Below are 24,751 nucleotides of genomic sequence, written 5' to 3'. Positions count from 1 at the left end.
AACAAGGTTCTGTGACGGTTTTACTGAAATACATACAGGGAAGGTGAGATAGAGACTCTGTGTATTCAAATGGGTTTCCTGTACCTTCAAGAAAGTGCCTGTTAGCAGCAAACATGATGCCCTTCCTCCTACAAAAACAGCTGTTGCTTTACTTTTTAACTCAACTGTGGTGACGTCTAAAGAATGCTTTCACTAAGAACTTAATACACAAAAGATGTGAATATACATTATATGTGAGTTGGATAGGTTTACTGTAGCCTGACAGAATTATTATTTATCTTTGGCAAATGTGCTAAATGTAGGAACTGTTACACCTGTGAGTAGGCACTATGAGCAAAATAGCATATTCTGAATCTAAAAATAAATGTAGTTCATGTACTTTTATATCATAATGATTTCAGTTTCTGAGTTGTGATGCAAAAATCTAAAGCTTTGGACATACTGAGTTAAGATTTGTTTCGACTGAAAAGGTCCCCTGAATTACAGTAGGTACAACATGATCCATAAAAGCTTTGCCAGGAGGAATATATATGTGGTGTAGCAGACAGATCTGATCATAATGTGACACTCTTTCACACGGTTAATCAAGGTGGTGGAGATCAAGCTCCTTACAGTCAAATATCACTCATTGTAACTATTAAATAGCACAGCATTACAGCAGACCCACCTGTATATTCTGTTTCATTTGCATAGAACCTGTGTTGCATCGCTCATAAAGCGCACTGTGACGGCTTCCATCCTTATTTTTTTTATACAATTTTCAACAAAACACTCATTTTTGTTACCAAAGTCACCAGTAAACTAGTTAATATGTTCTAAATAATATCTACTCTAACTACAAAATTGCACTAAACAAAACTGGAACACAGGAAATACACAAAATAATCTACAGTCACTTTCATCATGTCATTATCTACAGTCAGATACAAATATTATTGCATTCATTCAACACTAAAAAAACTTTTCCTTTTAAGGCTTAACCCTGTAGACGTATTTAATTGCCATGCAAATACACACATTCCATTGTAAGCAGGCAATGAGACACTGAGATAGAAAGCGGACATTGAGGAGTGAATATAAGGTCTTCTGCTAATTCCAGTTTTGCTATGACACATACATTGCGTTATTATGGATCACACACACAAACATCCACACTATGTAACTTTTTCAGGCTTTTCAGGCAAAGTGAGAACAAAAGGAAAAAGAACGCCTTTTGCCTCCAGAGGTGCCCTCAGCGTCTCTTCGACAAAGTAGGCGTTCTCCTCCTCCACTACAAACTGAAGAGTCTGGGTTTTGTTCACACAATAGATGCAGTTCCCGATAACGGCACACCTGAAGGGTAAGTGACTTCCAAGCCTCTGCGAAGCGCAATCATGCCACATTTTCACTATGGTGTTGTACTTGAACACATTAATGCCCTGCTCACGGTTGACGTCGAAGCGGTAGATGAAGCTTTTGAAAGCCACCATGTCGGTGGACTTCTTCCGGCTGTTGTTGTAAGGGCACTCCTGCCACTCGTCCCTCTTGGGGTCGTACTTGAGGAGGCGGTAGAAGAGAGAGCCTCCTGAGACGTACAGTTCTCCGCTGCACGTGGTGGCTTCGTGGGCCACAGCGAAGGCTCCCTTCGGCAAGGGGGCCACCGTGGTCCAGCGGTCCATGCGAGGGTCATATTTTTCCACTGTAAACAAACATTCCCCTCCAATGGCATACAAGTAACCATCCATAGACACAAGCTTTAGCTGGGCACGAGCCTGGTTCAGAGGTCTGACCTCAGCCCAGCGGTTGGTTACAGGGTTGTAACAGAAGACTTTGTCTGAAACCTTGCCCTTGTCCCCATAGCCCTTTATCCCCCCTGCCACAAACAGGTAGTTATACATGGTGCAGATCCCACACCCTTTAGTGTTTATGTCCTCAGGCATCGCCGTCAAGGGTCTCCAATCATTTGCTGTTTCGTTGAAGTAGTAAATCATATGGTTCTCCTCCAAAGACCCCACTGACAAAGGGCTCTGCGGCCGACTGCCACAGCGACTCGGCGGCCGGCTCCCAACTCGATCAAACACATCGTTTATCTCTGCAACCATCAGAGTCTTCATCCCCTCCATTCTCTTCTTTAGGATCAGATCCCTCTCAGATCCAGTCAGACGCCCATACACGGCGGGGTCTTTAAGGATCTGGAGGAAGTTGTCACTCATGAAGCCGTAGGCCGTCTCCTTCAGTTCACTGAGTCTCTGCTTTTTGGCGATGGTCAGAATCTCGTAGCAGTTCTCTGCAGTAATTTGTTCGGACATGGAGTCCATGGCCGCCTGGACGGCACAGGGGATCTGAAGGATCTTAGCCCCCGTGATGACATCCACAACATTGTCCTTGCTAACATTCATTTGAGAAGTGTAAACATAATCTATCAACGTGGACAAAGTCTTGTAGCTGAGTCCCTTCACTTTCAGGATGTCTCGTGACAGCCGTGCTTTGAAGTAGTCGCTCTTCTCTGCCAGGACAGACTTGTGAGCATTGATCGTCTGCCCGCCGACTTCGATGACTAAATCAGGCTCATTTTTAGCCAGTGTATTTTCAGCTCTCTGGCTGAGGTTCGATTTTAGGGCTGACCAATCAGATTCCTGTTTGGCTTGGCTAGACAAGCATACAGAGGAATCTGCATCGTAAGACACTTTAGCTCTGGCGCCGTTGTGGATTTCACCGCTTGCGCAATTTTGTTGCATGGCAGTGATGTGATTGGACACAGTGGAGTCAGTATGAGGAGGCAGATCCAGAGCTCCCTTGTCATTGGACAGGTGAAACTGATCAGTTCTTGAGATGTATGAGCCGTTGCCTTTCTGATGATCAATGTGATTGTTCTCCATCAGTCTTCCATCCAACAGGTATTCCTTCTCAAACACTGGTGGAGGGCTGAAATCCTTGTCGTCCTGCAGGAGCCCCTGGACATAGGCTGGACATAAATTCCCATCTTTGTCGACAGGGGAGACAAGATCAGGGTTCACAGCGTGGAGGATGACATCAGCCTCCACAGTGATGGCCCCGCCGCCCCCTAGCCTGCGGCCCTTATTCATGTTGATGCGCTCAGTGGTGATGGGAAACAGCGCCTTCACCAATCATGCTGGGTGGATAGAAAAACTTGCAACGGCACTGCTCTCTCTTCACCTACATGGAGAGAAAACAAAGAGAGAATGTAACCAAGACCAAACGGAGGAGGGGAAAATGAGTATTGAGGCTGCAAAGACTTCCTTATTCTCTAAGGGGCGCCCTTTCTCAAATACGAAACCGATTGGAAACCGTGAAATTTAAAGGAAAATATTACTCTATGCTGCCACTGCCAACAATGCTCTGGAATCTCTCCTGTAGTCATGTGCAGTTAGTTCAGTCAATACACTGAAACAGCGTTTAAAGTGCAACATCTGCGACATCTAGCTAACCCATGACATCGAAGGAATCCCAACATGCAGCTTGTTGAAGCTGTAAACTGCACGACCTACAGCAAACATCACCCTGCCTGTCCGTTATTTGTGGTAATCTGGAGATATTCAGAGCGCATGCGCAAATGGTGTTGCGCTGATGGAGGAATTAATCTCTAATATGACGGGCAAAGGGCGTTTGTAGTTACATCCAAAACTCTTGTCTAACGCATTCCCCGATAGTGTCGATTAAACGTCAATAAAGCAGTTAATGGAGTCGAGTCGTAAAGGAATAGAAGGTCTTTTCTTGTCATTTCAACCACGTTAGAATCTACAGATACGGGTTTATGTCCATTAACAGTTAGATGTGACCTACCTGCGTTTCCTCGCTGTGATTAAACAGCTCGGCTCCAGCAGTTTCCCTGCTAGTCCCTCCACAAAGCTCCAGTTACGTAAGGCAGTCGCAATCCTGATGAGGCAGCTCCAGGCTGTGCTCCCCTGGACGAGTTTACTTCGCCGACAAATTCCAGCCGGTTTAACCCATCCGTTCACCTCCTTTTTTTTAAAAAGTCTCTCAGCTGTTGTTTCATCCAGCTCCTTCGCTGAAATCCTCCCCCGTGGGGTTCCGCGGTGGTGGAGGCGCGGCAGCAGAGGGACGATCAAACAGTCATTTCAGGTCGCACCTTCTTCAGATCAGCTCAGCCGTCGGCCAAGTAATATCCTCCGGTGGAAGCTGCCGCGCACATTCAGCGTCCTTTGCCTCAAGAAACTGGAGCTGTCCAGCGCGGACGGCAGAGATAGGGCTACTACCTCCCCCGAGCTGTTAGGACACTGATTTTTGTTGTCCTTTTTTTTTCCTCCTTAACAGTTGACTACAGTGAGGCGGTTATTATTGATCTAAACCACGCCCCCTTCAGTCGGTATTAACCCTACACTATGAGGCTCCATCTGTTGTGCGCGCGCTGGACGCATCCAAGAGATGCGACATTCCTCTATCATCCCTGTCCTGGGTACCACGACGGGTGGGTGTGTGTGTGTGTGGGGGGGGGGGGTTCAGGGGATTGAATATATGGGAAATCCCTCCCACCTCTAAAGCCTATGCACACACTCACATATACCAACCTAAAACTGTTCTATCATAAAACATCCTGTAAAAGTTATGTTATAATCAATCAGTTATACATTAATTAATACTGCTACACATTATAATAAAATTAAACAACATATGACATACACTCTCTAACACCCCTCCCCCCAGGAATTTTATATTGTAGTAACACTATTTTAAAATATCAATACATGTTCCATTAGCGTGCTCCACCTGTTTGTGCATTATGTTTATCACAATGTCTGCTCCCTAAAATAAACTGGGAGCAGACATTGTGATAAACATATGTGATAAAATAAACTGAGTGTACACTTGAGGCAGGTTTAATCCAAAACCTAACAATGCTCTGGAGAAACAGTATGAGTCACACTCTCCTTTTGGTAATGATCCAACACTATTCCTATCAGAGTTTGATGAGAGATACAGTCTGAACCAACCAAAGCGCAGCATAATGTGTTTGTGTAGTAAAACTAATGATGTGATTTGCATGGAAAAGTAACCTTAGAAGTGGAAACGTCTGTGCATGAAAGATAGGAGAAGCACGTGAAGCACATAGGTGCAACTTCACACGGCAGCGGCAGACATTTTTTTTATCCAGGGTCCGTAACCTCTCTCTCCTCCATGGAGCCTGTGCGTCTTGACAACTGGCCTTCAAATACAAAAATAGAGGGGAGCCACTGTGAGGACATCGCACAACTATCAGCGCTGCAAGATTAGACAGCGTTCAGCTGGGAGGTTTTAATGCCAGATATTCTGAGAACAATGACTCGCTGATACACACACACAAAATGAGTGTCTCCATGGAAACCTCAGGGTCAGAAGGAAAACAAAAGACTTCCAGTCACAGAGTTGTCTTGATATGCGAGCAATGGCAACACCCAGCCAGACACACTGATAACTGGGTTACTTACTTATTTCCACTGAGACTGAGGCGTTGCCACATTCTAGTTAATAAATACAAGGCAGTATTTAGTTACAGGAATTAAATATTATCTTGGGTTCAAGTCAATGTGTTACTACCACAAAAAAATCAAATCAGATCATATTTAGGATCATCCTGGGGTGCCATAGATTGCAGCATGGGGAAAAACTCCCACCTTAAGTCATCTTGTCTATTTTTGTTAGAACTGACAATGTAGTGAAACAGTGGTTGTGCAACAGTGGACGTGGGCGTGCTGAAGAGAAAAAGGCCTGACCCTCTCTGTTCGGCAGTGGGAGAAATGAACAGAGAAATCCCGGAAGAGCTGTATCAGGCTCGGTTCCTGTGGCCCCTCAGGCACATTGCTAGTCCCTGCATGCACTTACGGCTGCACACAGTCGGAGTGGAGTAGAAGTACAAGGTTGGTTGGAGTTGAGAAAAATAGGCACACTGACACCGTTTCCCCCTTCTTTTATCTCCTAATACTGCTGCTTGTCTTGAATATGATACAAATCTGTTTGCTTTACCAACATGTCAGCTCCTTTTCATTATTTTGATTGGCTTTAAACTTTCAAAAAGACATGTTTATGAGTCATCAGATTCACTACTGGTAATAATAGTGTGTTCTGGACAGAATGCTCACCTCACAGAACTCCATGCATGAAATACACAAGTTTGCTCAATGAAACATTGTTTATGGATTTGTTAATATACATAACAAACGTACAGACAATTCGTGATAAAGTATAAAGCTTTTCATCGTTTTTTAAAAATATTCTTATGTGAGAAACAAAGATGCATTAGGGGGAACAAAAAATTCTCTTTTGGTGATAACAGCTCTTTCTTCCCTTTATGAGTAGAAACCTGGCCAGCCAGAGATTCTCATCAAGCCTTCTCAAACTAATTCAGTCATCCATATTTCACCTTTTTATCCCTTTTGCTCTGGTAACAGAATAGTTGGAGCACTGCACATGTTGGCCCAATAGTAAAAGGATCTGATTCAATATAAACACTTCCTCTGACCCCCAACACTTCTACATATGTAATCCTGAGTTGTCATACTTCATATTTACAACCCTGGCAGATGATCTCAAATCTGGCCAAAACCTAATCCTAATCTTACAAGAAACTTTTATGTAACAGTTTCAACGCCCTGTCGATACCTTATGCTCCTTTCAAGCAGGACAATGTCATCGCTTAAGTCTAAATTCCTTTCAACACTGATTTAAATACTGCAGTCCTATACAGTCAACTGGTATGGCACAAATACTGGAGAGTAGTGAAACATATTAGCCATGTTACAGAACAACGACCGACTTTATCAGAGGGTGAAATGAAAGACCTTTCTGTGTTTTCAAATGAACACATCCTTAACAAGTTCAGTATATCCTCTGACTGGTCTGTAGGTTGATGTTGGCACCATCAAGCATCATGATTGAGTGGTTTTATTGATCCTTTGTTTTTTTTTTTATGGTTGGAGACATCATTAGAAACACTGTGGAAATAATGCAGAGTGACTGATGCAGTTCTGGTTTAAATAACACATTTAGTTGTTCTCTGAAATATTCTGTGAAGTGTAACGCCAGATCCTCCTTGTGAGAGTTGTGTGCAGCACTTCTGTTTTAACCTGAAAAAAAAAAAAGAAAATATAAGTGAAATCCCACAAGTGTGATTCAGTTTTCTACTTGTGACTGACTGTGAACCTACCAAGGTGTTTTTGTCTTCACATGTTGAGTAAGGGAATCTGCCAGATCATGATAGTGGAGGTGGTGTCCTCGTGGCGAGACTGTTTGGTCTTTTTGTTCACCCTGCGGTGGCCCGAACCTCCGGACACCACCAGCAGAGAGCTGACGTCCACCTTGCTGGAGCGCCGGCCCCTCAGGTGGTGGGCCGGGTCGTGGAGCATGTCGTAAAGGGCCCCGTCCTCAGGCCCGTGCTCCAGGGAGCCCTGAGATGGGGCGAGGGAGCCGCAGGATGAGGAGGACACGGAGTCTTGGAGAGCCATGGTGGTGCAACCCGCCTCCCCCAGCCACACGCCCCGGGGAGTCAGGGCCGAATCTGAGGGCGGCTGTGTGTTCTCCGGTTCTTCCGTCTCCGTCGGCTGAGCTGAGGTGGGAAGGGTGGAGGAAGGTGGCAGGCCAGAGGGCCGGTTGCACACTGCAGCAGCCACGGTGAGGAACCTGACTGGTCCATTGTGAGCGTGTAAGGACACCATGCCCCGACCTGACAAAAATACAGCCACGTAAGTATTCACACTGTTTGTCTCACACACTGTGATGTATGTTTGTGGATATAAATCATCATTAAACATGTCAGAGAACTGAAATTAATAACCTGAAACTTTATCAAATGTCTGATTTGTTACTTTTTACGGTGTTTGACAGTCTACATTTAAAATAATCATTAGTTTGGAGCCCTGTATCTAAGTATATTTGAAAATGTGACACAATTAAATTTCAGTGTTACCTGTGACCTTGGGGATCCCCTGCAGTCTGGGCACAGAGAGAGCGACAGTCACCCCCAGGTTGGTCCCTACCAGAAGCAGACCATGACAGACCAGAAGACTGCTCACTGATACTCTCTGGTTCCCTGTGGATAAAAAAAAAAACAAAAGCATAACATGTATTTAATCTTGCGTGGATCAAATCTCTTCCTTAAGTAAATTGGTTGACATTTTATTAGAGTATAGAGAGAAACAGTTAGCGAATGATTCTTGGCAGAGATATCCTCCAACCCTGAGTGATTTTCAGTGTCAGGCACGAACTGTTGGACCTCACACACACCACGCACACACACTTGTGTCTCCTGGAAAATCAGAAAAGTGCATCGTTAATGGCCCACTTCACCAGGCTTGAATACAGTGTGGTGCGTAGGAGGGAGGGAGGGGGTGTATTTTTTATAGTGAGTAGGGGTATTTCTGCGGTGATGATGTTCAACGGTTATTTGTCTCCAGGGCAACGTAAAGAGGAGCCAGGATAAAAGCAGCTCTTTCCAAGTGTCTGTACACAGCAAAACGCACCATTATGGTCCACTTTGAGTCAAACAAACAAACACAAAAGTGTTATGTAACAGAATGAATGAAGCGTAATGCTGTAATTAAGCAAGGAGCTCTGCCTCTATTGAGAAAGCTTGTGGCAGCGACAGCAGGATGATCTGACCTAACCTTTTATCTTCCCTCCCGGTCAGAAAAATCACTGTGACGCCACTATAGACTGTCAAGGCCGCTATTGTCAAGTTAACAGCACCTTTCAGCAAAGACAGCAATAAAGAAGGGCCTGCTGACAGTCTGTGTTAGGTGACTTATTACGTGGAATTTGGCACTCATCTCAGACCATCCCCACACGGGAGCTTTGACAGGGATAAGTTACACAAGAAACAGTATCTCATCAGACACTTTTATCATCATTTTTTATGATTGTAATAAGAATCTGGGGTTTTGCAAAAACAGTTCGTTCAGTCCTGCTATGTGGGAGGCGAGACTGTCATGAGTCATTACTGCTATAACAGCTTGACTTGAATTTCCTCCCTCAAAGTAATCCTCTTGGGCTTTAGGAAAAATTACTGCCAGTCTCTCTGCCTGACCCCCCTCACTAAAGCTGACCCCATGCATGGGGCACACACGCCATACTGCCACACTTCCAGGAATCCCACCAGATAGGCAGGCAGGTACAGTGGAAGACGAGGCTCTGCGTCTTGCCCACATGTGCTTCTAATGAGGGCCCGGAGTTAGCAGAAACACACAGACCGCTGGTTGGGGGCCTTGCTCAACTTCCTCCTTTCATAATATTTGGAGTTCCCCACCCAGAGGGTGAACTAAAATAAACCCAGAATGAGCATCAACACTGCCCGGCTCTAGTCCTGATCTGTCCCTGATCCTGCACCAGAGCACCACTTTGATCTGCACTTAGTCCTGACAACCACCAGCAGGAGGGAGGAGCAAATCCCAAACATTACAATAATACACTGTATCAGCCATTCAATCAGCCTAGAAATAACTCCGATCAGCACAATCTGAGTGACCATGGTTTCAGTCTCCATAGCTGGGAGTCACACCCTCACGCTATATAACTACTATTGTAAAGTAAATGGAAATGTTCCAGGTCCTAAATTCACATTCACATTTTATCTTAAGAGATTTAAAATTTGTTTGTTGTTTGTTTGTTTGCTCAATGAAACAAACCCAAATTTTATCATTTGCATTACTGAGTGAGCCATGTTTAGGTGCTGTATTTCTGCTAACTAGAGTATTCATGTTAGCATGCTAACATGATAAACATATTTGTTGCTTAGATGATCAGAGGATAATCAAAGTGAATATTGTAAGTTCTGAGTGGAACATTAACATCTGTGCCAAATTTAATGGGAATCAAGATCAAGTAGTTGTCAAGACATGACTGAGAACCAACAAGCCAACTTCATAGGGGCATCAGTGAATCGCCATCGTCAGTATGATTCATCCTCTAGCAACCATGGTATCATAGAAATTTATTCAGTAATTGCTGAGATATGTCAGTCAGGACCTGCCAACCGACACTGCCATGCATAGAGCCATGCTGTTAAAAAAAAGGTAAACACTAAATATGATTAGCTTTTTTTCCAAGAGGAAGTTAAGTTTTAACTGGAGCTACTTCACAGTGCAGCTACAGTATGTCATCCAGTCTTATTCTGTTGAGTCAGTGTTTGGATCTCTGAAGGAGTGGATGTTCAGTCGGGAATAAGTGTGTTATCCATGTCGGGGAGGTGTGCAACAATGGTGGCGTTACAGACAAAGAAAAGCTGGAAGGTGTTATTTACTGGCCCCCCCTGATGTTTGTCTCCCATTAGACTTTGCATGGCTGCCTATTTAGGTCACAGAGCAGCAGACAAAGGCGGACCAGATCCTCAGCACAGCAGCCAGCCACCATCCTCTGAGATGTCACAGCACAATTTGCTTTGATGGAAGCCCAGTGCCTTTTGAAGTGCTTATTAGGAACTTTTTATTATTAATTTCTAACTTTATGTATGCTTCACACAATAATCTACTTTGCTTTTCCCTTTAATATGAGCTTTTTGTTCGGATGTAGATTCTTTGCCCTACTTTGGAAAAGAGAGGTTCAATAGAATAAATCCATGCTACACTAAGAAGATCCACAGTACAATTTTCTATTTCCTAAGATGTATAACTGAGAGGTAAAGATTAAGATTTGGGAAAACAGAGAGAAAGTAGCAGGAAATATCATCCAATCAGCTACTGATGCCACTAAATTACTCTAAAACATGAGCTGCAAAGGATTCTTTAAAAAATGCTAGCTATGAGTTACAGTGATAATGACGGCTATTACAGCGTATTAACCCACTGTGTGTTTAGTGCTTGGACAAGCTACTCCTGTCTACCAAGAAGGGAGTTAGCAGAATTGCTCCAACATGCTTGAACATGAGAAGGAGAACTGCACCTAGAGCACCTCCCGCATTTAACAGTGCACTATTCATACAGGCATTCACATTGAAGTCAACGCCCCATGTTCTTTTCTCTTGTGGAGATATTGTTCTCTAGGATCAGTCCTGAGCCTGATTGTGTGCTCTGTAGAGAAGCCAAAATTGCATTAGGATCTGTAATGCAATATTGCTTCATAATAATGTGGACTTCCTAGAGATAAATATCAGAGTAATGTTATTTCTTGCCATTTTCTGATGAGCTGATATAATTTCTAGCTTTTGTCTCAGTAAATAAGCATTAACAGGAGCACAGAATTGCAGATGAAAGACCCATCACTCATTGCCTCTAACACATCGATTGCAGGCAGTCCCCTCCTGTCCAAACAGTTTGGCTGGCGATTCCAATTACATCATAGTTTGTGCAGAAACAGCACATTTTTTGGTCTCATTCTGTTCCACAGTGACGGCCAGCAGTGATAAATGCCACTGTGGAACACTCTGGAAAAGTACAGCTGAAAACAGATGACAAGCACAGTGGCAGACAGGTGGATTTAATGCAACTGCTTCATTCAAATATGCAAATCAAACCTACACCACTTTGTTGGTGGTTCAAACTGGATTAAAAAAAACAACTTTTGATTTCCATGCTGACTGACAGTCCAGGGGCCCAGTACAGTTATCAGAGGAAGTGAGCTCTTAATGGTGAGGCCCAGAGGATGAAAGCTTTCATGTGTGGTTGGTCTGTCCCAGAACCAGCTTCCTCTGCGGTTGCATGGATCCCATTAGCCAATATGGGCAGTGAGGTCCCGAAGCCGGCTGCTTTTATCATTCACATCTGTCTGACGAAGAGGCCTTCCACTCAGTTCTAAACACTGGGCATCAGAGAGGGATTCTCCCACAATATCAAGAGAACCCAGATACTCTGAGCAGTTCGTTATCTCTTACATTTTTGCTTGTAATTAGGGATTTCCTTGAGGAAACTTGGGACTGTAATTTCAGAGTCAATAGTGCTCTCCATAAATCTGTTTTCCTCTACAGTCAGAGGAATGAAGGTGCATTAATGCTGTTAATCATTGTGCCACAGTGAATAACTTGTAGCCATGGATACAAAAAGCTGTGAGTGAATGGTTCTTTGTTTGAGTTTGTTTTTAACCCTTCACAGTTCTGGATTTTGTCTTTGTGGCTGCTCCAACAGCTAAGTGACATTTAAAACCATCCAACAAAAATGTACTTTCACGATATCTGACATTCTGATTAATAAATTTTGCTTTAAGTAGGAGAGCAGTATAAAAAAAACAACTTCCACACATCCCATTTTGATCCATTTTGCGGCTAAATACTCTCCTAATATTATTACTACCGTATGGCAATAATAAGGAAATCCCTCTGGAGAGTAAATGTACACACATTCTGAGCCAAGCTAGGCTAATGACAGTACTAATGATGCTGGAGATGAGACAGCGCAGAACAACTGCAGGCTAGTAATTGACTGAAGACCACAACACACATACAGATTAAACCACAACTGTCAACACAAAACAAAACAAAAGCCAGATCAAAACCTCATTTAAGTATCAAAACGCTGTATAATCCAGTTTGAGGAGGAAAGCAAAGAATTGATTGTCAAAAAGCATTTAGATAAAACTTCAAGACAACATTGCAAAGAATGCTTCAGGAAATGCACGCCAAACCACAGCTGTCTGCATTACTCAGCACTGAAGGAAAAGAGATTGAGAGCAGGAGTGATTGGACAGCACAAATCCAGACTTCATACCAACAGAGGCAATCTCTTCTCAATAACAAAACAAAAAAACACTTCAGTCATCCTTTTAGGCAGTGTGTTTTTGGGTCAAGCTGATGTAACACAACAGATTACAAGATCCAAAGCTACAAGCAACTCTGATGACTTCAGCCCAGTTATTTGATTTGGTCTGAACATCCTTAGTGACAATGTTTGGCTTAAACACACATGGCAGGAAACTGTCCTCGTTTCACATCCTGCACTAAATAAAATATGATCTACTGCCACAGTTGCAAAGCTAAAGGACAAATGCAGGAACTGAAAGCAGTGTTATGGTGTGATGCAATACACTCCCTGGTTTTGGGCATGTACTGTGCATTACATACATCATAGGGTTAATTACTGAATTCTTCAGAGCCTCTAAAACAAATATTAGCTCTCCACAATGAAACTCTGTCTGTGAGCTATGGCTCATTTGGCTCGCCTCTGACACTGTTCTGCAGCTGTTACAACCTGTTAATGACAGGTTTACATCTGCAGTGCCTTACACAATCACAAGAGATAGAGGGTGAGCCACTATGGTGGAAAGATGTAAGTGAGTTGCCTTTCCTCTCTGTACTCTCCGTAACCTCTGTACTCACTTGTAATGCTATGTTAGATCTGTTGAAGGAAAAAACAACCTTCGGATACTCCTAGATCTTTGTTTATGTTTATGTTGTTTTCTGTTTTCTTCAACATATTTAAGGTTCAGTTAACCCAAATCCCATTAAACTAGAATTACTGCATCGTGGTTGTATGCCTCCACCAACCAGTCAAGTTACAGTTTACATCCATGTCTGGCTAGACTCATATAATATACTGCATGTATTGAAGACTTTGAGGGAATTTAATAAAAGGTATAAGTGTATTTTATCATAATTAGCGTATGAATTTTTGAGTTGTGGCCAAAAAAGTATTTTGTAATATCACCTTTGACCACCAAATTCTAATCAGTTAATCCTTTAGTCCAAGTGAATGTTTGTGCTAAATTTGAAAGATTCCCTCAAAGCCTGAGATATCGTGTTCACAACGATGGGACGGACAACTGGACTACATGATGCTTACGACCACGGCTGTTACCGACATGGAGGCATAAAAATCTTACCCCTAGTGATATCTAGCAGATAGCTTTGTTTTATTTGTCAAAGCAATATCATTACAGTTAATATTTTATGCCATCATTAGATTTTGTTACCTGGTTGTGTATAGGGTATTATAAACACCTTGTAAGTGATTCCTTTCTTTGCATAGTTGTGAGTCTCAAAAAAAATCTCCTGATCTTTGGTGCCACTGATGTGGCTGACGAATGTAATTTTACGCTGAACTCCACCAGCAGCTCAGCTGCACATACAGTATGTACTATAGTTCAATGTGATGTCATAATTCATGTGGTCTATGTTTGGTCAGTTATCAAAAGGATGTCCCGATATTTGCTTGTGTTGAACTCTGGGCTGGATTTTCCTTTTAGATGGCGCCTTCCAAAGCTCACAAAGCCGCCTTAAAATTACTTGAGGAGGTCAAAAGTTTCTTTATGCAACACTATGAATAGAGACAAAATGAGAGGGTCCAGATCAACTGTTTAGACTAAAGAAGCCTTTGAAAGAGGATGTGAGTGTGACAGACCTGCCATAACAAGAGCTGTCTGGATGAGCACCTACACTGATGTCAGCTAATTACTGACAGCTCTTTGAAAACACGAGGCAATGGGACCTGCAACACCAATCATGAATGTACAGTTGGCCAGATGATCACAAGATCAGATATCAAAAGGGAGAACAACTATGCTTTGCTGTTCTTTGTCAGACAGTTTGACACTTACTAAAAGGGTTTCAGTCTCTGTCAGGAGTGCAGATCACATTACGTGACACTTGAGGGAAGGCAAAGAGAACTGAGAGTGGTGGTGGTGGTGGGTAAAGTGGTAAAGGAGGTTAAGGCCACAGAATCACTTTGACTGAATCTTAAACCACAGGCCAAGGACTTCTACAAGGTGAGAGGAACCTCTGAAGACTTCAGCAGAGAATGTTTTGTTGTTAGTCACTGTGTAGAATAAACCATAAAAGACTGAACAAAGTCATCGCATCAGCAGTTTAAATAGGTTGTGCCAAAGCTGCCATCTACAGGCAAGAAAAGTAACAGCTACTTGAATTTTGACATTGGTGCCATCTGCAGGCAATGGGTGTTATATCTATATATATTTTTTAAATTTAACAGCTGCTCTTTGTGCATCTTTTTAAAAAATGTATCATTCCCAAACCTTCATGACCGTCCTTATATTCTGTCTTTGTGGCCAAGTATTTAAACTATTCAATTCAATTCAATTTTATTTATATAGCGCCATATCACAACAAAAGTCATCTCAAGGCACTTTTCATATAGAGCAGGTCTAGACCATACTCTTTAAAATAGGTAATTACAGAGAGAGACCCAACAGATCCCACCATGACCAGGCACTAGGCGACAGTGGCAAGGAAAAACTTCCTTTTAAGAGGCAGAAACCTCGAGCAGAACCGTACTCAGGGTGGGCGGCCATCTGCCTTGAATGGTTGGGTTAAGAAGGAGGGGTAACTATGAAGGTCATTGTCTAGTAAATGTGCCTGCAGAAACCTCATGTTTACTTAGTTCAAAGATATCTAGAAATAGAAATTGAATAATTTAAAACTATTTTTACTTTAATTTACAAGTTTTTTATTTTAGTGTTTAACACTCATGGACTTTTAAATCAGACTGATGTCTCCAAATGAAAATGACTCCTTACCAGGCAGTATATTGTGGACAGGGGTAGCAATGTTAATGTCCTGCAGGTGCTCCAGGGTCTCTGTGTGGAAAAGGCGAAGTGTGGAACCAGAGCTGAAGGCGATCCAGATGCCCACCCCGGCCACCACCATGTGGGACACAACCATGCCCTCTTCCTGATGGGCTTCCAGCTGCCTCTGGATGTGGAAGACAGGGTAGGATGACAGGATTTAGGCCTTACCTACTGCACATTCACAATAAAATCAGCCTTAGGGAGGATGACTATTGCAGGGAGTCACAATAATTTTTATTAAGATTTGAAAACAAAATATCACCAAGTCTAACGACTCTTCAGTCAGACTTCTGAAATCAGACTGAAGTAGAACACCAAATTTGCCAGTACACATGAACATAGGATCTTTGACAACAGAAAAAAAAATATCCCACAAAAAACCCCTGCACTTTTCAATCTGAAATTTTAAAGACTTTTATGACATCTTTTTTAACACCCATTTGTGCATAAGATTGGGATATTGATATAAATATTACACTAAGTAGAACTTATAGAATCTCTATTATGAGCATTATGATTCTCATTAGCATCTATATCACCATAAACACATTTTATGTTTGTTTGGTGCAATAACGCGCAAAATCTGGGCACTGACTAACATAAAATGATTTGCACCAAGAGCACACAATACTATTATATTAGTAACACTTTAAGCACAGGATAAATGTTCCAGGGGATATAGGGAGATTTTTTCAGCTGTCCCATGTTGGCTGTGTGACTACAATCTAGAGAGAAAACTATTTGAAAAGTGCAAGACACCAATCAACCCACATAAAGTCTGTCTCAGTCTGTTTAGACTGCAGCAGCCCATGCATTGTCAGTGGTTGTTATGTCTGGGACCCTGTGATTATACTTTACCATCAAAATGAAGAATCACATCTCCACATTAGACAATATAGAATGTGATACAATGGGGTTTTTTGGCCACATGCATGAAAAATGTTTATTCAAGGGTGACGCCAATATGTCTGAGCATTGTGAGACTGTCAGGTGCAGTCCATAGAGGAAACACAGGGAAGGTAGTTTTTACCATAGTTTCATAAAGTTTTGTTTCTAAATTGCAAATTAAATTATCTTTATAAACTCTCTCTCTCTCAACTCCATGTTTACCGTTCATTAATTAGTTTAAATTAGAGTAGTTTCAAATATGTGCAGAGTGTAATTTCAAAGTCTGTGCATAGAAACCAATAAACTAGGCTTTTTCCATCACCACAAGTTACATAATCTCACCACACATTGCATTACGTGTAGGTGGAGCTATATTTGGCTAAGGAGAGTCCATTCACAAGTGTGTCAGTACAGAGTCCTGATAAAATGTGGCGATGAAGGAGCAAGAAACATAAACATAAGGTCTTGCGCTTTTCTTTTTGCTAAGTGTAAACCTTTGTAATCTATATTTGATCTACCTCTAATTAAAATAATGAAGTACTTGTATTTGTTGAAGTATCCAGTTTTTTTGTATCCATCTCACCATGCTTTTCCTCTCAGTCCATCTCATCTGCCTGACTTTCAGTCACCTCTGTGGGCTAACTGTAAGTCTTCAGTGAGGAGAAGAGAGCGAGACAGGCAGGTGGTCCAACATAATGAGCTTAATGAGGCTAAACAGATTATGAGTGAGTGCATGGCAGAGGAACGTTACTATTCCTGGACTAATGGCAGGTGCTTCCATTCCCTAAACCAGGCCAGAACACACACAGGGAATATCATCCATATTCCAGGATATGGAACAAGGAACACTGGGAAGGGAGAAGAGGCACCCTCACCTACTAGATGGCCTTCATACTTGTAGCATAAGGAAAATAAACAATGGCATATGTATCCATACTCTAAGGATACTACTCTTCACAACAGTCCAATACAGCCTGAACTGTTTCACCTTCACTTTCCTCTTGATGTTCCACTTCCCTTCTTTTGTCATGTTTTAAAAAATAATCACATCTTCTCTCTGCTGTACTCAGAGTGCAGTCCTACTCACTAAAATTCTCTTACCTTTAAGTAAACAAAACAGCCTCTCTGAACTATGTCTTTGCTTTTTCTTTTCCTGGTCTGAGCCGTTCTTTAAAGAGACACAGATTTTCCCATAGACTTGACAAACAGATAGGAGGATGATTAACACAGTAATCATCTTTCTCACTAGAGCTTGTTTCCTGCATGATTTATTTATGACAGGCAGACTGAGACAGATACACTGATAAGAAGACATGTACCAAGGGTTATTTACTGAACACGCACACAAGAATGTGCTTAACTACTCTGTTGATGTAATAACAGCGCCAGAGCTAGGTTTTATACCTCCACAGAATGTGTGTGGGTGCTGATGATGAAGACCTGTCCACCCGATGAAGCCCAGAGGTGCTCCTCCACAGCCAGCATGGCCTTGACTGGGAGGACTCCCAGCTTCAGCAACGTGGGCTTGTCGCAGTTCCACAAACCATCTATAAGAACAAACACAAGATTCACAGCTCAGTACTAAAATACAAAGAAGATTTCCATTTCACAAAATGTAGTGTATATACTTACACAGAAAACATATTATTAGTATCATTGCATTCTCTTTTGCAATGTAAACCTCTTGCAATTTTTCATGTAAGCATTAGTAGTAGTTAAAGAGCAATGGTTCATTTAAGACACTGTAACAGTCACTCTGTCTTTATAAATGTCGTCTGTAAAGGTCATCTGCATTTATAACTCCACTAATGCTGGTGGAGTGGCCATTGATGGTTTTCACAGCCTTCACTATGAATATAGATGGGCTGCAAGGCTTTAGTCAGAGCTGAGCTCGATCCCACACGCACCTCCTACACACTCTGTTCTACATGTGCCTGGGCACCTACAGTGCCAGCTCTACTGCAATGAAACACCACATGCAGTGCCTTTATAAATATCAACACATTACATATCTGCAAGCATTGTATTCACAGGTTTAGATTTCAATCAATGTCATAAAATGAGAGGAAATGTAGGTGTTCTATATCTGAAAAATGGAAACATGCATTAGTAAATATTGCCTTTTTATTAATACTTACTTTCAGCTAGAAGGGACCTGTGTTGAATATGAAGTTCACTTTCTCCAGATTCCACATTCCCTTAGCTAATCTAGGCCAGGAAGTGAATGAGGCCTCACCAATAGTGTTTGTTTAAGAGAAGGCACAAAGGCAGCTATTGAAAGCAGAGGTGCCACACAGAGTGAGATGTTCTTTCAGAGGTACAGTAATGACTGAGGAAGTAAGGGTAATCTCCTGCTAAAGGAGCTAGGTAGGATTAGCATGCCAGCAATGCCCTGTGTATATTATTGTAATAATCACAGTGTGTAGGTGAATGCACAGGAGAAAAAAAGAGAAAATAAAAAAGGAAGGAGTAATGGAGGAAAAGGAAAAAAATGACAGTAGTGCCAACTTGGAGGCTTATGTAAGTTGTCTCTACTGAAGCGAGTCTGCCCACATCTCTCACTTCTTAAACTGTAACATTCCTTCATGTCAGTGTCAGCTGCAACTATCTTCTCATCTTGGTGTGTGTATGTGCGCAAACAGTAGCACATAAACCAGACAGAGTAAGCTGATTAAACTAGGCCATCATTCTTCTTATTTTTACAACTCTGTAACAAACAACAAATGATGCATACTATTCTCAACAGGAAAAAGCAGAGGCATGATACAGAAGGAACAAATAGAGTTCATGTTCTGAGTGTCTGTCTGTGACGTGTGACCTTTGCCGAATCATTGCCTCCCTCTTTCTTCATCTCTCACACAGTCAGTCACAGAGGAAATAGCAAGCGTGGCAGAATGAGGCTGCCTGGCCAGCTTCAGACACACTGCATCAACAACAGAGTCACATTTCTATGGAGGATAGCTCAGCACTGAAGGCTTTAAAGACAGAGCCACATTGCTGTCTGTTCAGGGTGTTTTTGATGTCTCGTCACAATTCGCTGTGAGGTTCCCCTTTGATCGGCTGACAGTGTAACATCAAAGGACATAAGCTGATCATTCCTCCTAGTTCTGCTGGCTTTCTTCTCTTCAATGTAAACTGTGGGTCTACTTTAAATGCTAATGGAGTACAGGCAGAGCCAGTCACTGTGACAAAGTACTTGAGCAGCATTACAACAGGGATGCAGGGTACAGTTTCCTTACCAAACTATGCAGGATGAGTCATCACTTTAGCATTTAGCAAGCATCATGTCCCAGTGACAGAGCTGTCGATGGGTGGAAATCATACAAATCAGGGCCAGGATTTCCTTCTGAGAATAAATTTGACACACTAATGGTGGTGAATGATGAAAAGCAGCTACTGCTGGAGCAATCAGTTACACCAATACTGGCATACACTGTGCCACTGTCTAATAACTGGTGTATGGAGAAAAAGACATGTGCATCAAAACAAGGTGTGATGAGTGGCCCAGAAAACATTCCTGAATGGTTGCATATATGCTGCATGTTTCTTTCAGGCAAACTATAGCTTGACAGTGGGAGGAGCAGGAATAGTTTTCCTCCTGTCTTTCTGTCCTCAGGCCATCATCCATATTCTTTCTATCTCTGCTCCAGTACTCCACTCCTCTTTCTTGCACACACAAGCCCCACAGACAAATGTAACAAGAACAAAAAAGCTAGAAATGATCAAGGAAACTTAAAAATCCTTTCTCAGAGAGGTTGAAAATCTAATTAGGTATGAGGGCATAGGAAGAGATGAATATGTGCGACTAAGGTTAGTAAAACATGTCTCTGGCAATGGTGGCATCACAGGCTAGTGACACCCATACTTATATTTGACAGCCAAGAATTACAAGGATTCTGTTCCCTCATGTTCCAAAATATGAGCTTATCTGTACCCCATACAATGTGACACAGAGGAAAATCAGACAAAGACAGAGAAAAACAGAGACAGAATGAGGAAGAGGCTCAGAGACCCTCTGTTCACACCACTATGAAAGCCAGTAAGAGACAGAACAAAACAGAGAATGTGAAAGACTGTGGGAAGAGAGCAGCCCAGATCCTTTCCTCTGCCGTGCCTGTGCTCGTCTGGGAGGAAAGACATTAACTAGGTCACCGCTAACAGATTGGCTTCTCCCAGACAACAGAGCAAATGGAAACAGAACCTCAACCCACAGCAGAGGAGACCCCTGACCTGGAGTTTCTCAATGAACCTCTGACTTACACACTAACGGTAACCCAGTGAGTCAAAGATGAAAAATAGACATTGAAGCAATGGACCACAAAACAACATCTCTGTGGGTGTACAACCCAGAGTAACCCTTTTCATTCAGTGCTGCCAAATGCCGAGCTGTATCAATTTCACACCAATCTCTTCAGCATTTTAAGACACTACATTTTCTGCCTATAGTTGGAAAAAGTCAACAGATATGTTGCTAAATCCAAAAACAAAGTCACTAAGACAGCAACAATGCTCTTATTCATGTACTTGGCCAATTATGGTTAAAGTTACAAAATTCAGAGCTAGTACAGACTAAATATCTGAGTAAACAATGTCAGCCTACGCACTAAAAATCTAATTAACTCAGTGAATGCATTTCTGTTTTGCACAATAACAGTGATTTAACCTTGTAATTGCCCTAATTATAGCTATTTAAGAGTATCAACAAACATTATAAAGGGAGAATTCTGAGAATATAACAGAAGAGATACACAAATTCACAAGTCCACCCCCTCCTCAGACACACACAAACACACACCTTGTGATCTGGAGTAGATAGCCACGGAGCCGCTGACCAGGCCGGCATACAGACAGTGTTTCTTATAGACCAGGCTGGTGACAGTGGACTTGTCTGGTGTGAAGAAATGCTGCAGACGTACTTTCTTAGACCGCTGGCTGCTCTTATACACAATAATGCTGAACAGGGCGGGAGATAAAATGAGTTACTACAAAAGGCTACTTCAACATACACTCCTGTCTGCAAGAAGATAAGTGTCAGTAGAATCAGTTAAAAAGATTATTACTTTGGTTTTTGTGGAACATTTTACAGTGTTGTCACAGTGGTGTGCAGTATTACACTTATATATACACTACATTTTATATTTCATTTTATTTATTATAACTTCTATACTTAATATGACTATTTTTATACAATAATTATATGTTCAGTAACTGAGAAACATTTTCATTTTTTTTTGTTTATGATTAATTTTTTTAGTTCTACTTTCTGACTGCTTTTTACATTTTACTTCATTTAAAGACGTCCTTCAATGCTTTTTTAGTAGCAGAGTACCTTGACCTGGTACATGCAGTACATACAGATGGACATATCTTTGTTCTTTGATCCTAAGACAAAAAACCTGACATATACCATTTATACAGCTGTATTAAAAGGTAACACACTACACTGTATTGGTACAACATGTTTCACAAACAGGGTTATAGTTACTGCAGAGACACTTTTGTGAGTACACTGTGTATAACCATCTGTACCTGCCCTCCTCCATGCCCAGACAGACACTGGGGGTATCACTGGTCTTTGCTGGGGGCACATGGTTGTTTTCAGGGACCTTCTCGCCATTTTCTTGGGGTTGCTCAGCTGGGACGTAGGCCATGCAGAGGATACGTGACTCCACATTGAAACACTCAGTCACCTTAGGGCTGGAGTTCTGCATGGCCACAATGGCTATCTGGCCCATCTGGTTAGTACAACTTGCAACCTGGACAAAAATAAATAAAACCTTCAGAACTGTTTTAAGGATGATTTAATCCATTTATGCAGCCAAGTTCTAACTAAACATCTTTCCAAGAGATACTCAGCCAGGATGAAAAGAAAGCAAACAATACCCAACAAAATAGCTAAAGCACTCCCAATAAAATTCATGAGAAAACACAAAAGTCTCCTCCACCGAGCAAAGTTTAATTACATTAGTAAGAGCACTTCAAAACAAGGTAAAGACAAGGCCATTTAAAAGCTAAAAAATAAAACATTAGTTACGTCACAAAGAGCTAACATCTAATAATTTAAAAATCTGCTCTTTTAGTTAAACATCTTTCAGCAACAGTTTATATATTACCTCACCATGAAAATAACCAGTTAAAGAGATGTTTATATGTATAACAGATCCAAGGGCTTCCCTAATGGACAAAACACTGCATTACCAGTGATTACCATGGTTATAACAGGCATTGTTTATTTTGAAGTAATGTAATGAAAACTTTCAAACCATGATTGTTTTTCTCAAGAGGACATTAGACATTTTAATAAATAAACTGCAAAAATGTACCATCTGCTCTGCTCTCAGCGTTATAGGGAACAGCTCACTGCCAAAACTAAGAGTCAGACTCACTGACAGAAATGTGTTAAAGCTAAAGTTAAATGGTGTAAGGGTCTGAAAATAACTGGACTGCAAAACCATTTCCCAATAAACACTTGATAAAGCCACTCAACACACTTGACAAAATACTCTAGTCCAAGAGTTAGATTTCAGGCCCATTAATGTGTTCCTACAGAATTCCAAATTTAGTTCTCTCTCTGGATGGAAAAGATCCACATTATTGTAGGCAGCCACTTTAAAACTTGGAATAAGCTCTTATTTTGTGTAATTGTTCAAACGTGAGCTAACACAGTGCTCCTTTTCCAAGGGATGATGGAAAAAATGCCTCACCCAGACACATCCATGGCCCACGACAGGAGTGTCTGCTGTGCTCTCTGGGTTAATGTGGGGCTCTGGGTTATGAACAGCACACTCCACCTGCCGCAGGAGGAAACAAGAGAGGGTGATAAAATAAATAGCCAAGTTACCATAACAATAAAACACGTCTTACTAGTGTCCAGTTAGTGTTTATTAATGTGATGGTAAAAATGTCAAAGATCCCAATAAACTGAAGTGACCAGCCTAAATGAGCTAAAGTGGCCCTGTGCTTTTTGACACCAGCCAGTTTTCTACTCTGTTAGTGTTGACAGGTGTGTATCTGCTGACTTATGTCACATGTTTAACAACACGACTCAGATACATGACATCTTTACACAAACCTAATGATTACTATTTATAAGTTTATAATCTCAAAAGCAGATGGCCCGTACGGGGATCGAACCCGCGACCTTGGCGTTATTAGCACCACGCTCTAACCAACTGAGCTAACCGGCCCCACATGTCAATACCACAGCTATTTTTTGCCCCACTTGGTCGGTCAGTGTTGTAATTTTACTCCACTCCACAAATCAGTGTCACGGAATGGTGTCCAGTCAAAATAAATGACAAACGTCTAAATTCGCAGAAACATCAGAAAGCGTTTACTATAATTTGCTTATGTTATTGTTTGTCTGTGGATGGAGGATTTCACCAGAAGTGCTGGGATATATTAGATCTACAGCAAATCATTAAATGTCAGTCCATATGATATGACCCACTTAACATTGAACCAACCCAACGGTCATGTTAGTATTCTCATTTTTAAAAGCTACTGGCCCGTACGGGGATCGAACCCGCGACCTTGGCGTTATTAGCACCACGCTCTAACCAACTGAGCTAACCGGCCCCACATGTCAATACCACAGCTATTTTTTGCCTCACATGGGTCAGTCAATCCTAGTGGAAATGTCACAGTGTGTAACATACATCCACACAGTAACAATCCAAAATCGTCAGCAGATGGTTATGACAAGTCATTTATTTTGAGAGAACCCTGAGTTCCACAGGAAAAAAGAATTGTTTTCTGTTTGTCTGGATTTACAGCAAATCAGTTAATACCATTTCATATGTTATGTGCTACTTAACAGTGAACTAGCACATCTTAAGCCATTGGTCATATGTTGGTAGTCTCCTTGATAAAAGGCCCATACAGGGATCAAACCCACAACCTCAGCGTTATTAGCACAACGCTCTAACCAACTGATCTAACTCACCCCACATCCCAAAACTGACAGACAGACTGACAGAAAGTTTTTACTGCACAACTTAACTATGTGCTCTTGCTGTGATCACTCTGAGTTACAGTCTGACACTCACAAACTAGAGTATTATTAAGGTATACAGTATTAACCTGTCTAGTGTTACAAAAGGAGCACAGTGACAGTGGAGAAAGGATCTCTCAGGATCTTCTGTAATATTTCCCATCAGCAACAACAGTAATACTAATGCACATCCCTGAGTTAAACTGGCCAGGTGTCACAATTAATTATTAAAACAGCCTGGCCCGTACGGGGATCGAACCCGCGACCTTGGCGTTATTAGCACCACGCTCTAACCAACTGAGCTAACCGGCCACAGACACCCACCCACACACTCTATCTTTTTCAAGTTTTTGCCAAAGTTCAGTCAATGCTTTTAGACATACAACTACAATAAGTGTTGTATAACATAAAGGGAAAAGGGTGGCATTCATGAGA

At 41.8% G+C, this 24,751-nt stretch overlaps 2 protein-coding genes and 3 non-coding genes across 5 annotated transcripts in view; all 5 read right to left on the bottom strand.

Moving 5' to 3' along the window:
• Window positions 1-961: 961 nt before the first annotated feature.
• On the bottom strand, window positions 962-4,394 carry LOC108897998 (kelch repeat and BTB domain-containing protein 11). The gene is made up of 2 exons (XM_018697831.2): window positions 3,784-4,394; window positions 962-3,156 (listed from the first exon to the last, which is right to left on the bottom strand). The coding sequence occupies exon 2, from the start codon at window positions 3,063-3,065 to the stop codon at window positions 1,155-1,157; it is 1,911 nt and encodes a 636-aa protein (XP_018553347.1). The 5' UTR covers window positions 3,066-3,156; window positions 3,784-4,394; the 3' UTR covers window positions 962-1,154.
• A 1,714-nt stretch (window positions 4,395-6,108) lies between these two features.
• arhgef10 (Rho guanine nucleotide exchange factor (GEF) 10) overlaps window positions 6,109-24,751 on the bottom strand; it is a 50,550-nt gene continuing 31,907 nt past the window's right edge. Inside the window, 8 exon segments of the mRNA XM_018697795.2 lie at window positions 6,109-7,061; window positions 7,142-7,657; window positions 7,901-8,023; window positions 15,385-15,559; window positions 17,728-17,870; window positions 21,119-21,276; window positions 21,853-22,079; window positions 23,028-23,114. Of these exon segments, the coding sequence (XP_018553311.1) occupies window positions 7,158-7,657; window positions 7,901-8,023; window positions 15,385-15,559; window positions 17,728-17,870; window positions 21,119-21,276; window positions 21,853-22,079; window positions 23,028-23,114 (1,413 nt within the window). The 3' untranslated portion in view covers window positions 6,109-7,061; window positions 7,142-7,157.
• On the bottom strand, window positions 23,437-23,510 carry trnai-aau (transfer RNA isoleucine (anticodon AAU)). Its single transcript has one exon. It is a non-coding gene; the product is annotated as a tRNA-Ile (tRNA).
• trnai-aau (transfer RNA isoleucine (anticodon AAU)) lies at window positions 23,828-23,901 on the bottom strand. The gene has a single exon. It is a non-coding gene; the product is annotated as a tRNA-Ile (tRNA).
• Window positions 24,555-24,628, bottom strand: trnai-aau (transfer RNA isoleucine (anticodon AAU)). The gene has a single exon. It is a non-coding gene; the product is annotated as a tRNA-Ile (tRNA).

This window comes from Lates calcarifer, linkage group LG19, assembly GCF_001640805.2.
Source record: "Lates calcarifer isolate ASB-BC8 linkage group LG19, TLL_Latcal_v3, whole genome shotgun sequence".
In the NCBI taxonomy this organism is placed as follows: Eukaryota; Metazoa; Chordata; class Actinopteri; family Centropomidae; genus Lates; species Lates calcarifer.
Note: the sequence above shows the minus strand (reverse complement) of the source record. Positions and strands in the feature narration are given on the sequence as shown.

Coding starts and splice junctions, on each gene's coding strand:
- LOC108897998 (XM_018697831.2), bottom strand. CDS start 3,065: ATGAATAAGGGCCGCAGGCTAGGGGGCGGCGGGGCCATCACTGTGGAG.